At 42.0% G+C, this 14448-nt stretch overlaps 1 protein-coding gene across 4 annotated transcripts in view; it reads left to right on the forward strand.

The window, feature by feature from the left end:
- Positions 1–14448, forward strand: part of Usp46 (ubiquitin specific peptidase 46) — a 68571-nt gene that overhangs the window by 38111 nt on the left and 16012 nt on the right. For all 4 annotated transcript variants that reach the window (XM_070012931.1, XM_070012932.1, XM_070012929.1 and 1 more), the window contains one exon: positions 12354–12430. In XM_070012931.1, the coding sequence (XP_069869032.1) occupies positions 12354–12430 (77 nt within the window). The remainder of the gene's footprint in view (positions 1–12353; positions 12431–14448) is intronic.

Below are 14448 nucleotides of genomic sequence, written 5' to 3' on the forward strand. Positions count from 1 at the left end.
TTTTCTTCCTCCCTTTCTTCCTTCCTTCCTTCCATCAGTCATGGGGCTTGAACTCAGGGACTGGGTGCTATTCCCGAGTTATTTTTTGCTCAAAGCTAGTGTTCTACCACTTTGAGCCACTGTTCCACTTCTGGCTTTCAGGTGGTTAATTGGAGATAAGAGTCTCATGGATTTTCATGCCTGAGCTGGCTTTGAACTGTGATTCTCAGATCTCAGCCTCCTGAGTAGCTAAGATTACAGGTATGAGCCACTAGTGCACGGCTTTTTTAAGGGTACTAATCCCATCATGGAGGCCCACCCTCATGACTCAAAGACCCTGTCACATTAGGGATTAAGACTTAACTTAAATTTTGAGAGGTGTATATATATCTGTGTGTGTGTATGTATATATGTATGTATGTTTATATGTATACCTTTGCAAGCTGTGACCCGGAAATGGTTAAGAAACATATACATATGTAAGATAGGAACCCTTTCAGTTTTTATTATCTTTCCAATGTCCTTTTCTATAGTACTTGTTCAAATTACTATACTGATTGGTTCATTGTAGATTCAATTAGGACACATAGCTATGTAAAAAAGAGACTAGATATTATCAGACATCTTCCCACCCAGATATGTTAAATTTGTAGTTTTTCTACAAAAATTATGATCACATTTGCTCAGAGATAACTTCTTTTTTTTTTCTTTCTTTTTTTTTTTTTTTTGGGTCCAGTCATGGGGCCTGAACTCTGGGCCTGGGCGCTGTCCCTCAGCTAGCGCTCTACCACTTGAGCCATAGCACCACTTCCGGCTTTTTTCTTTTTGCTTATGTGGGCTAAGGAATCGAACCCAGGGCCTCATGCATGCAAGGCAAGCACTCTACCACTGAGCCACCTTCCCAGCTTCTTGAACATATATATCTCACTGGGCTAAGAGTGGTAGCATTCATCTGTAGTCCCAGCTACTTGGGAGGTTCACATAGTGTGGGCTGAGGCCAGCCTGGGAAAAAGCACCACATGCTATGTTAAAAAGCAAGCCATGCATGGTGACTCACTCCTATAATCCAGGCTACTCAGGAGGTAGAGATTTGGAGGATGAAGGGACAAGGCCATCCCAGCCCAAAAGTAAGACCCCATCCTTTCCACACCAAGAGGCTGGGTTCACACCTGTCATCTTAAGCATGTAGAGGGCATAAATAAGGAGTATCAAAGTCCAGTTCAGCGTTGGCCAAAAGCCTAAGACCCTCTCCAAAAAATAAGTAAAGCAAAAAGGACTGACAGAATAGCTCAAAGGGTAGGCACTCTGTCTAGAAAGTTTGAGGTCCTGAAGTTAAAATCCCAATACCACTGAGGGACAGAGAGGAAGGGTGGGCAAGCCAGGCATAGTTATGCGTGGTTGTAGTTCTGGCCAATCAGAAGGTGGAGGTAGGACTATCAAGGTCCAAATCAAGTTCTTACAATAGCAAGAGACCCTGAACTGAGTCCTCAGTTCCACAAAACACAAAAATAAGGAAAATGAAGTAAAACACATCTTACCAAAGTATTTTCTGCACTAACTTATTTATCTAGAGACCTTTTCTCTCCCCCTTCTTTCCTCTTCTCCCCTTCCTTTCAATTTTCTGCTCCCTTTTTATGTTCTTTTATTTTTATGAGTCCTGGGCTTGAACTCAAGGCCTGGGCACTGTCCCTGAGCTTCTTTTGCTGAAGGCTAGCACTCTACCACTTGAGCCACAGTGCCACTTTTGGCTTTTTTTTTTTTCCTGTTTATGTGGTATTGAGGAATTGAACCCAGGGCTTCACCATATTCCCAGCTCTTTGCCCCCTTTATTCTTTGTATTCCAGTAACATTCAAATGACTGCTAAAACACTGGCTAGTTTTTGTGTTCTTAGCTTCTACCCTTCACCATCAAGCTTTTTTTTTTTGTCGGTTGTGGGGCTTGAACTCTGGGCCTGGGCTCTGTCCCTCAGCTCTTCAGCTCCAGGTGAACGCTCTACCACTTGAGCTACAGCACCACTTCCAGTTTTCTGGTGGTTTATTGGAGATAGGAGTCTCACGGTCTTTCCTGCCCGGGCTGGCTTTGAACCGCGATCCTCAGATCTCAGCCTCCTGAGTAGCTAGGATTACAGGCGTGAGCCACTAGCGCCCGGCCAAGCTTTTTTTTTTTTTTTTTTTTTTTAAAGCAAATCCTGTAGATATAATTTTTCATTCCTTTTTTTTGTCTTGGTTCTGGGGTTTGAAGTTGGGACCTTGTGCTTACTAAGCAAGTAGCCTACGATTTGAACCACTACTGTTTGAATCACATCTCCACTTCTGGTGTGTGTGTGTGTGTGTGTGTGTGTGTGTGTGTGTGTGTGTGTGTGTGTGTGTGTGTGTGTGTGTGTGTGTGTGTGTGTGTGTGTGTGTGATTAATTGGAGATAAGAGTGTCAGGGCTGGTGTGTGTGTGTGTGTATGGCTGGCTTTGTGTGTGTGTGTGTGTGTGTGTGTGTGTGTGTGTGTGTGTGTGTGTGTGTGATTAATTGGAGATAAGAGTGTCAGGGCTGGTGTGTGTGTGTGTGTATGGCTGGCTTTGAACCATGATCCTTAGGTCACAGTTTAGCTTCCTGAGTATTTAGAATTACAGAAGTGAGCCACTAGTGCCTCACTCAACTCTTACTAGTGTGATAGATTTGGACTTTTCCTTTCTCACAGTGTTTTTGGAGTGAACATCCTTGAAAAAAACAAGTTCTTCTGGGGCTGGGAAGGTGGCTCAGTGGTAGAGTGCTTGCCTTGCATGCATGAGGCCCTAGGTTTGATTCCTCAGCACCACATAAACAAAAAAACCCCCCCGGAAGTGGCGCTATTGCTCAAGTGGTAGAGCACTGGCCTTGAGCTGAATAGCTGAGGGACAGCACCCAAGGCCAGAGTTCAGGCCCCATGACTGACCAAAAAAAAACAAAACACAAAAAACAAAAAAAAAAACCCCAAGTTCTTCCTTTTCTTTGGAAGGGTTTGCATATGTTTTCATCTTTCTATGCTTTAACAGAGCTGAGACTCATTACCTTTAGCCTGTGGTGTCCCAGTTTCTTTTTACTGCCCTTGATGGCATTTATTTGTGTTGCTTGCTGCATGATACATTAGTTAATTCATTATCCTTGCCAAGTAGTCTGGTATTGCCTGACCAAACCACAGTTTACTAATCTACTTCACTGGTGATAGACATTTGTTTTTTTTTTTTTTTTTTTTTTTGAGAAATCATGAACAATGGTGCTGTGAACTGTTTTTTTTTTTTTTTTTTTTTTTTTTTAACCAGTCCTGGACCTTGAACTCAGGGCTTAGGCTCTGTCCCTGAGCTTTTTTGCTCAAGGCTAGCACTCTACCACAACTCCACTTATGGCTTTTGTTAGTGTGTGTGTGATTAATTGAAATAAGAGTATCATGGACTTTTCTTTTCTGGGCTGGCTTTGAACCACTTACATACCCAGTATGTGAGCTGCCTCTTCTTCTTCCTTCTCCTTTTCTTCCTCCTCTTCCTTCTTCTTCCTGCTTTCTTTTTTCTTCTTTTGTGTGGGTGTGTGAGTGTGAGTATTGGGACTTGAACTCAGGGCCTTATACTCTCACTTGGCTTTCTTGCACAAGCTGGTGCTCTACCACTTGAGCTATAGCTCTACTTCCTGCTTTTTGTTGGTTAATTGGAGATAAGAGTCTCAAAGACTTTTCTGACTTGGCTGGCTTTGAACTGCAATCCTTAGATCTCAGCCTAGTGGGTACCTCAGATTACAGGTGTGAGTCACCGACGCCTGGTGTGTAAGCATACTTCTTACTCCATATTCTCATCTACCATCACATTTGTTTATCTAGTGACTATGTAAGTATCCTTCTCTTCCTTTTCTTCTTCCTTCTTTTTCTCCTCTTCTTTTTCTTCTTCTTCTCCCCCTGTGCTGGGCATTGACTCCAAGGCTTTGCATATGCTAGGCAAGCATTCTACCACTGAGCTGCATCCCTAGCCAATATTGTATCCAGTGAATGTCCCCTGTTCCCTGTACACACCTATGCCATACTGCCATGTAAAAGGAGGAGTCACTGAGGAGTTAGAGCTTTGCCTTTCTGGAACTTCTACCATGGAGACAGATATTAACAACACAGTAGATAACGAACTGTGTAATTATGATCATAAGACCCTGTGAAGGAGAGGTACAGAGCACTCCATGAGCTTACCATAGAGAGACCAGAACAATGGAGCATATCAGGTGACCGCGTTTGTAGCCAGGAAACCTGCACCGCACTGTGCAGCTGCTCGCATGCTTTTATGTTATCTTTGAAATGAATACTGTTACAAAATCCATCTGGGCGACATTTGGTGTAGAATTTCAGGATGACTCTGATGATAGGCTCAGTTGCATTTATAGCTTCTTTCTGTGCGTATGAACAAGTCAACTGATCTCCACCAAAGTAAATACTGCACCAAGTAATTATGCCCACAAAATGTACTACCGAGTCTGAGTCCATGCTGTAGTGTTTGTTATAACTGTCTAACTGTTTATAGTTGGCTTGAAAAAAATGGATGACAGTGGGTGGGTGTGTCTCATTGGAAGATGGAACAATTTTTTTTTTTTTGTCAGTCGTGGGGCCTGAACTCTGGGCCTGGATGCTGCCCCTCAGCTCTTCAGCTCAAGGCTAGTGCTCTTCCACTTGAGCCACAGCTCCACTTCCAGCTTTTTCTGCTTATGTGGTGCTGAGGAATTGAACCCGGGGCCTCATGCATCCAAGGCAAGCACTCTACTATGAAGCCACCTTCCCAGCCCAAGATGAAACAATTTTTTAAAAGCCTGCATTATTTTCCTCCATGAAATTATTAGATAATTTGAGGAAAGCACGTTATATATGTGTGTGTGTGTGTGTGTGTGTGTGTGTGTGTGTGTGTGTGTGTGTGTGTGTGTGTGTGTGTGTGTGTGTGTGTGTGTGTGTGTGTCTGTGTGTCTGTGTGTCTGTGTGTGTGTATACGCACACGCACATTGAAGTTACATCCCTTCATTTTCTTAGCTCTTTCAACTGGAACCCTAGGAGTTATCTAATCCTTTTTTTTTTTTTAAACCAGTGCCTGTGTCCCTTTTGTGATGTCCTAACCAGTTGGTCCCTAGGATCCAATGGACCCTGTGCAGAGGCAGGAAACTCAATCTCTCAAGGATACATTCCATTTTTAGATGGCTCTAATTGTTAGAAAGCTGTCTACTTTCTAAGAAAATGTATTGCCTGCAGGCTTTTCCTATAGTAAAATATCTAGGACTTAGCCTTAAAGAGTACCTAACGTGAGCATCTCCTGGATTGGTCTTTGAGGAAGGGCCTCTGCCTAGGGCAGGCAGCCTCAGTCAGAATTGTTAAAACCCACATTTGTGAAATCTCACAGTGGGATTAAAGTGCCCTAGATCCTAAGCAGCAAATTGGCCCCTGGAGGGCACCTTGCCTTTGTCCCGGCCTCACTCAGCCTCCTGTTCCTGCAATTGTAGAAAACCTTTGTGCCAGACTTCATGTTTTCAGAAAACAGTGATTCTTTTTCCCTGGGTCTCACCCTTTGTGAATGTTGCTTATGATTTGCAGTACAAATGTCAACCAATATTTATGGAGACAAACAATTTCATTCTGCATTAGATTTGGAGAGACTGTTTGAAGAGGTAATTCAGGGCTGAGTGTTCCTGATGACCTTGGTAAAGCTACTTCAGTATTGGGCTTAGGGATTTTATAGTTATTATTATTATTATTAATATTATTAATTCTAGTTCAGTGTTTGTTTTGTTGTTCTTTTGTTCTCTTTGTAAGATTTATGAGGCCATTTGGCGCTTATTGGTTGCTGTTTATTTTAATACCCTCCCCCTTTTATTTCAACTGAGTTGTTGCTCTATGGATCTGTCTTTTCAGTGCTTCTTACTTGCTTTCAAGAAGTACTTTATTAAGTACCAATTTTGTAGTCCTATACTGCTTCATTTGTAGAGGTTTAGACTGATCTGCCAGCTTCTGGGGCTTCACAAGTAGAAGGTAAAGGGGTGGTGTGCCCACTTACTCAGGAGATGGGGAACCCAGTGGGTAGAGGGGACCCCATTTTTCCCACCCAGGTATCACCTCCAGCCAGCAAATGATCATGTTAGCTGAGTTGTATAGAAATGACACCTCCTCATCTTTTTCACTGACCCTGGAAGGAATCTGGAAATTTAGAAGAATGTTTGAATGTAACTCTTAATTATTCAAGAATGTAGCAACACTTATGATTTATATAAAAGGTTTATATGAAAGAGCTAGTAGGGTGTCTTCTACCATTTTTAAGCAGGAGGTTTATTTTATTTTATTTTTTTGGTGGGAACCTCCAGGCTTAGAATTAGGAAGCAGAGAGAAAGGAGAATAAGATGAAGCCTGTTCTTGCTGAGAGTATTGGAATGAATCTCTTGTGATATATGTTTCCTTGGAGACAAGCTGTACTTTTCCTTAGACCAGAGCCTTGTGTGTGGGAACAACATACTTTTCTTTCGAGGCAGCTTTCTTGGAAAAGAGAAAGAAAACAAAACAAAACAACAACAACAAAACTGCAAACAACCCCCTCTTCCAAGGTGGCAAGGAATCTTGCAAAGATTGCTCATGTCTTCTGGCTAGGACTGCCATTCTGGGCAGGGAGAAAGAGAAAAGTCCAGACGGAAAGGTTGTGTCATGTTTCAACATTCCCTGTAGGGGTTGACTTACACGAACAGTCCTTTCTCACTGTAATTCTGGAAGCCAGGTTGCATTTGGAATTGGGAAAGGTATACTTATTTCCCTCATTTGGTAAATGAGATCTGCATCTTCTCTCCCTCTCTTCGAAGCCATTAAATATAGGAAAAAATTTCATCCAGTGGGAATGTTTTCTTCTCCTCTCCCTTCTTTACACAACAGTTTAGATATAACCAGATCCAGGCTAACTTCTGTATGATTCCAATTGGCCATAAACTTTTCATTTTGCTCCCAGAGAAAGACTGTTTATATTAATGATAAGTTTTACTAATTAAAAATTATAATACTTATAGATTATTTTTTAAAAAGAAATTCATATTTCTATCTCTCAGTTACCAATGATCACTTTGAGACATTGATTTGCCCAATTTTTTTTAGACAAATTCATCTGGAAAATATTTATAGGACACTTACTAAATGTTGGAACTGGGTACCAAGATGATAACAGTTAAAAATAGCAAAGATGCTCTTGATGTTTTGTTTACTAATATGCATCTGTACAGTTGTGAATTTTCCTCTAACTATGGCTTTAGCTGTATCTCACAAATTTTGATGTTATGTTTTTTTTAACCATTAGTTTAAAATACGAAAAAATTTTTCTTGAGATTTTAAGTTGACCCATGTACAAGATGCATGTTGTTTACTTCCCAAAATTGTAAATGTTCTTAGATATCTTAATACTAATTTAATTCTGTGGTGGTTTCAAAACATATTCTACATGCTCTCAGTCACTATTAACTTATTGTCTTTTTGATTTTTTAATTTTTTAATTTCATTTAATTTTATTTTTTGTCGGCCATGGGGCTGAACTTGGGGCCTGGGGACTGTCCCTCAGCTCTTCAGCTCAAGGCTAGTACTCTACCACTTGAGCCACAGTGCAAGTTTCAGCTTTTTCTGCTTATGTGGTACTGAGGAATTGAACCCAGGACCTCATGCATGGAAGGCAAGCACTCTACCACTGAGCCACCTTCCCAGCCCTGATTTTTAAATTTTTTTTAGTGCCGGTCCTGGGGCTTGGGACTGGGCACTATCTCAGAGCTTTTGTGCTCAAGATTAGCACTCTACCACTTGAGCCAAAGCTCTACTTCTGGCTTTTTGGTGGTTAATTGATGATGAGAGTCTTAATGGACTTTACTTCCTGGGCTGGTTTTGAACCACACTCCTTAGATTTCAGCCTGTTAGGTAGCTAGGATTATAAGCATGAGCCACTGGTGCTGGGCTAACATATGTTTTTGGTCCTAACACAGGAACTATTCTGGTAAATATGTTATCTGTACCTAAGCAACCTCTCAAGAGCATGTTGGTTCAGGTGATTCTTTGCTGTGGGGATACCCTGGGCACTAGGGGGTGTTTCCCAGCATCCCTGTCTTCCACCTGCCAGATGCCAACAGGGTCCTCTAAGATAGTGATAGTGATAGTGAAAAATGTTTCCAGATATTGCCAAATGTCCCTGGAAGCAAACTTTCCCCTGTTGAGAACCTCTGAATTGAACAAAAGGTATATTTCTTTAGCTGTTGGGTATAATATTTCTTAATTGTCAGTTAGGTATGGTAGTTGATAAGGTTTTTAGATCTTTGATGTCTTTGACATTTTTTCCCTCCAGCTTTTTTTATCAACTGCTAAGAAAAAGCTGTTAAAAAAACGTAGCTATGTGGGATTGTATAATTTCTCCTAATTCTGTCACTTCTCAACTCCGTTGAGGTACAATTTACATGCACAAAATTCATCTATCAGCGATACTTTAGTAATTTGCTATATTGTGCAACTCTCACCATACGCCAGTATTGGAAATTACTGTTCATCATTAAGATCCCTTGTATCTGGAAGTTAATCCCCGTTTTCAACACTAGACTACATCCTGGTCTACTTCCTATCCTTAGAGATTTTCCTTTCCTGTTTTAGAATAGGTTTAGAATCCTATAATATGTGGCTTTTTTGTGTCTGACTTCTTCCTTTATGTGTTGTTTTGAGGCAAACAGTATGGAACAGTAGTCTAATCTTTTAATTAGTGATTACTATTCACTTCAGTCTTCTGTGTTTTTAAGAATCTGTTATGAAGGGTCTCATATTTGATAATACTGTTTTTCTGATATATTGACTTATCAGAAAATATCCCTTTTGTGTTTCTCATCATAACTTTGTCTTAAAATGTATTTTGAGCCAGGCTCTGATAGCTCAGTCCTGTAATCCTAGCTTTTGAGGAGGCTGAGATCTAAGGATTACAGTTCGGAGACAACTGGGGGCAGGAAAGTCCCTGAGACTCTTATCTCCAATTAACTATCAAGAAGCTGGAAGTGGAGCTGTGGCTCAAGTGGTAGAGCACTAGCCTTGAGTGAAACAGCTCAGGGATAGTGCATATGCCTTGAGTTCAAGTCCCAGAACCAGCAAACAGACACACAATAAATCTGTTTTGTTTGATAGTACTTTTAGACCTCTATGTACTTATGCTAATTCTTTTTATAGTCCATAATAAATTTAACTAAACAGATAGCATACAGTTTGTTTTACTTTCAGAAACAATCCATTCTAGGCTAGTCCAGGTAGCCTGCTGTTTTCAGGAAAAAGATGGCAGAGCAAGAAGGAGAGCTGCCCTAACTATACGGCACCACAGCTAAGCACAGCCTCTAGCAAGACTCCGGCCGATCTGTGACACAAAATGAGCCAGTTGGCCCACAAGCCCACAAGTTCAGTCAAGTTCAGTCAAGGCTAGCTTAGATCAACTGACCCTCAGCCAACCCACAGTTCATGGGTTATGAAAAATGATAGTTTCATTTAAGCCTCAGAGTTTTGGGGGTGGTTTATAGCAAAGCAACAGGGAACTGATATGACCACTTAACATTTGATGTATTTTTTATTTTATTTACTGTCTCTCTCTTACTAAAATGGAAGTTCAAAGGTTGGCTTTTGACCTTTCAGAAGTTCAGTTAATAACTGAGATCCTATCAAACCACTCTGCCTCCAAAATATCTCTAAACTAAAAGCAGATTCCCCCAAAATGCTGGTAAATGAACATCAACAGGCAGGTAGGGATGGATGTGTTTGGAGAAAGAATTGTGCAGAATGACAGAATGAGCTCATGGTTTGATGCCCTTTACCTTAGGGGGCCTGTGGGGAGGGGCAAAGACTTTCTGGTATGGGAGCCAGAAGAGTAAATCTGAGAAACCATGGTGATGACAGGAGTGTAAGAGAACAATTTCATAATCAGAGAGCCTGTGTTGTAATGTGTCTCCTCAAATCCCCACTTGCCAAGTCAGGGCTCCTGGCTGCATTCAGAATGAGGAATGGGAAATCTTACCACCTTGCTATAAAGGCAAAGAAACCAGCAGTGAAGATTTAGGGCCATGAATATATCTACCACAGCTGAAATAAGAACCACAAAAAATAATAAATAGAAAATTAAAGCTGGATGGTAGAGAGCTATAAAAGAAGGGCTTTGTGTGTATACATATATACACGCCTTTTCATATATAACTGGAATATAATTGTATAGCCCACATTCTCATTTACTAGTGTGTAGATCCAGGTGATAAACAATTTCAACTTTTTGATAATTTTAGGCCATTAAAAATCCACCCCTAGCCGGGGGCTGGTGGCTCATGCCTGTAATCCTAGCTCGTCAGGAGGCTGAGATCTGAGGATCACAGTTCAAAGCCAGCCTGGGGAGGAAAGTCTGTGAGACTCTTATCTCCAATAAACCACTAGAAAACCAGAAGTGGTGCTGTGGCTCAAGGGGTAGAGTGCTGGCCTTGAGTTGAAGAGCTCAGGGACAGGGCCCAAGCTGAGTTCAAGCCCTATGACCAACACACACACACACACACACACACACACACACACACACACACACACACACACAGCTCAGGGACAGGGCCCAAGCTGAGTTCAAGCCCTATGACCAACACACACACAACACACACACACACACACACACACACACACACACACAGAGCTCAGGGACAGGGCCCAAGCTGAGTTCAAGCCCTATGACCAACACACACACACACACACACACACACACACACACACACACACACACACACACACAAATCCTCCCCTGATTATCGAATGGTTATTGTTTAAGGCAATGCTGTGTGTGTGTGTGTGTGTGTGTGTGTGTGTGTGTGTGTATAATTTCATCTTTACAACAACCTTTTGAGATAGATGCTCTTACTGTCTCTACAGATGAGGTAACTGAGTATAGGGAGGATAAGTAACTGGCCCCAAATCATGCTTTTTACAAGGTGCGAGGAGCGTGTATGGGATGCAGTTTGTCTCAGTGCTCATTCTTGTGTCTACCTATAAAAGTATCCAAGGATGTGTTCATCACTTGTAATACTCCTTTAGCTAATTCCCAGAATTTCAGGTCCTAGCATGGTTGCCACACTTTTTTTTTCCTTCCTTCCTTCCTTCCTTCCTTCCTTCCTTCCTTCCTTCCTTCCTTCCTTCCTTTCATCCTTTCTTTCTTTCTTTCATCCTTTCTTTCTTTCTTTCTTTCTTTCTTTCTTTCTTTCTTTCTTTCTTACTTTCTTTCTTTCTTTCTTTCTTTTTCTTTCTTTCTTTCTTTCTCTCTCCCTGTTTCTTTCTTTCTTTCTTTCTTTCTTTCTTTCTTTCTTTCTTTCTTTCTTTCTTTCTTTCTTTCTTTCTTTCTTTCTTTCTTTCTTTCTTTCTTTCTTTCTTTCTTTCTTTCTTTCTCTCTTTTCCAGTGGTGGGGTCTGAACTCTGGGCCTGGGCACTGCCCCTCAGCTCTTCAGCTCAAGACTAGAGCTCTACCACTTGAGCTATAGTGCCACTTCTGCCTTTTTCTGCTTATGTGGTGCTGAGGAATCAAACACAAGGCCTCATGCATGCAAGGCAAGCACTCTACCACTGAGCTACCTTCCTAGCCCAGTCGCCACACTTTTAAGGGCTTAGTTTTCATTTTGCTATGGTTTTCATTTTCCAGTTTGTGGCTGGGCCATCAAGACAGTAAAAACCAAGGGTTTTGGGTAAGCACAAGGTCAGCTGGGGTGATAAATGAGATAAGCAGGAGTCTGGTCTCAGCTACAGAGAGCTGAGGAATGGCTGAGGCCAGGGATCTGGCTCCAGCAGAGTCCACAGTGGGGTGGGCTGTGTGGGCCAGGCCTCTAGGCCAGCTCAGAGCCAGTTGCTTATCACAGATGGCAGAAGACTCTGAAAATGATGGCCACTTCCTGGCCAAACTTTGATGGGTGGTTAGGGGGACTCTCTGGCTTCCTGGCCACAGACATGGTTTGCACAGTGACACACAGGAAGGAGAAAGTGAATTCAAAGGACTGGACCCTAGTGCAGGGATGATCACCTGGGTAGTAGGTTTTCTGACTCCTTTCCTTTTTCCATTTCCATTATTCTGCCATCTGGGTCACATGGATGTTTACTACTTCCTGTATTGAAGCAAGGGGGAAAATGAATACAGAGGAAGAGAAATCGAGTTTGAGGGTAAACTGAGACTCTAGGATGTCTGGGGTATGTCCCAGATAATAGTTCCCATGAGGTCGCATAATCACACACGACGCTTCCTGCAGCTACAGTGTTGGAGCACCTGTAAGTGTTGAGGGTTTTAGCCACGCGATGTCTGCTTTGTATTATGTGCCTAATGCACCTCTCCTTTTTCCCTCCTCTTCAGGTGAGTAGCAAAGATGAAGATTTTCTTGACCTTTCTGTTGATGTGGAACAAAACACTTCCATTACCCACTGTCTGAGGTAATCTCATGAATTCTCACTGTGGTTTAAGCTTTTGAGTTAGTAAATAAATGGGATAAATAAAATCCTGTACTTCCTCCAGGACCTAATCTTCCTTACTGTTAAAACCAATATAATCCTATTATTTTCCATTTCTTTTTTCCCATGAGAAATGCAGAGTAAGTCTATGTGGTCTGGAGAAGAGGCTCACAGAGCAGAGGGAAGCATCAGGTGGAAGTCATTAGTCACTAAACTGAAAAATAAAATGTTAATCTTTAAAACAGATGTATGCTTTTGGCTCTCATCATTCAGCCCCCCATGTACACATTCATTCATATAATTAAGTTAGCAAATGCTACAGGTGCCTACCATGACTCCATCTTTTGAGTATTCTGTGGAGGTCATTCATGGCAGGAATTCCCCCTTCATTCGTGTTGAGAGAAGAGTACAATAGCCTAGAATACAATAGTATATGCCCAGGTTCATCATAGGTATTGAGTATTGAATTGGGCATTGAACATGTCCTTCGAATTGCTGCAGAGACAAGATTCCCACCCTCCACTCTCAACAAGAGAAAATGCCTGCTTATAATTTTGCTAAGGATAGAGGGGCAAATGTCAGAGAAAGCCCCTGTTCTCCCCTGTCATTTCCTTTCTGATGGGAATGCACACATGCTAAGTGTGTTGAAAGAAAGATGGACAGGCGTCACCGTTCAGAGATGCTTTGTTCTGTGCTAACTAGATACTATTGATTTGCATCAGTAAGGCTCAGGTGACAGGGCAGTTGTTTCAGGAGCTCCTGTTACTGTTACCAATAACAGCTTAGGGAGAGATTCTTGGCCCTCCTGGGTATGGTATGTTGTTTGAGCTGGGGGTTGTTTCTCACTCCCAGAGACTTGACTACCCTGCCCCCCCTCACCCCCATCAGGCTTGTCATCTCTTTATTTTCAACATGCTAATGTATATTATAGACAAGAATGGCCTCTTTTTCTATTGCCTGATTCTATTAATGGCATGGATTCCCAGAATGTCTATAAAAAGAAGCAGATAAATAGATAGATAGATAGATAGATAGATAGATAGATAGATAGATAGATAGATAGATAGATAGATAGATAGTTTCCAACATAGACAACTTCCATGAAAAAAGCTTCCAAGCACAGGATACAGGAATTGTACCGGAGAAGCCATTTTTGATCTCCCCAAGGTTCTGTGACTGCAGGGTGTGGGAAAGGTTAAGGCTGTACTGACATGAGTCACACCTTCTTTATGGTAACGTGGGGAGGGGGAGGTTGCCTTCCCCTCTTGGAGATTCCTGTGCTGTTTGGGTGGGGGTGGCAGTGGCTGAGGATAAAGAGGCAGGTGAAGGACCGAGTGGTTAGTCCGAGTGGTTAGTCCTAATTTCAGCCATTGGGAAACATGGCAGAGAGAAATGTAGCCTCTACTTCTGTTTCTGTATTTTCCTCTCTTGAAGAAATATATGTGTTGTCCTGCAAACTGATAAAGGAAGGCTAGGGAGAGGCCCTGGGAGTGCTAAAGCTGGGTGGTGAATGTGTAATGGTTGAATGCCATTTAAACAACATTAGATTCCCTTCTGATTCATCTCCAGGCTGATGTTAGTGATTTGCAAATATAAAATACCACCCCTACACTAGATCTTGACTAGCTCATCTTCAGCTGCCCTTATCTGTGCACCTAACAAGCCTGTCAGGTGTTCACACCACCGAGAATTTGATGGCGGATGGCAACTTCTTCCCCTTCCCACCAGCAGGAAGTTTAAGAAAGACCTAGGAAGAGATGCTGCCAACAGATTCAGTGTGTGTGTGTGTGTGTGTGTGTGTGTGTGTGTGTGTGTGTGTGTGTGTGTGTGTGTGTGTGTGTGTGTGTGTGTGTGTGTGTGTGTGTGTGTGTGTGTGTGTGTGTGTGTGTGTGTGTGTGTGTGTGTGTGTTGTATGTGTTGGGACTGGGGCTGAATACAGGACCTGGGCACTGTCCCTTAGCTTTTTCTGTTCAAGGCTGTTGCTCTATTATTTGACCCAT

This window comes from Dipodomys merriami, unplaced genomic scaffold (genome assembly GCF_024711535.1).
Source record: "Dipodomys merriami isolate MVZ:Mamm:240054 unplaced genomic scaffold, mDipMer1.0.p SCAF_9, whole genome shotgun sequence".
Lineage (NCBI taxonomy): Eukaryota > Metazoa > Chordata > Mammalia > Rodentia > Heteromyidae > Dipodomys > Dipodomys merriami.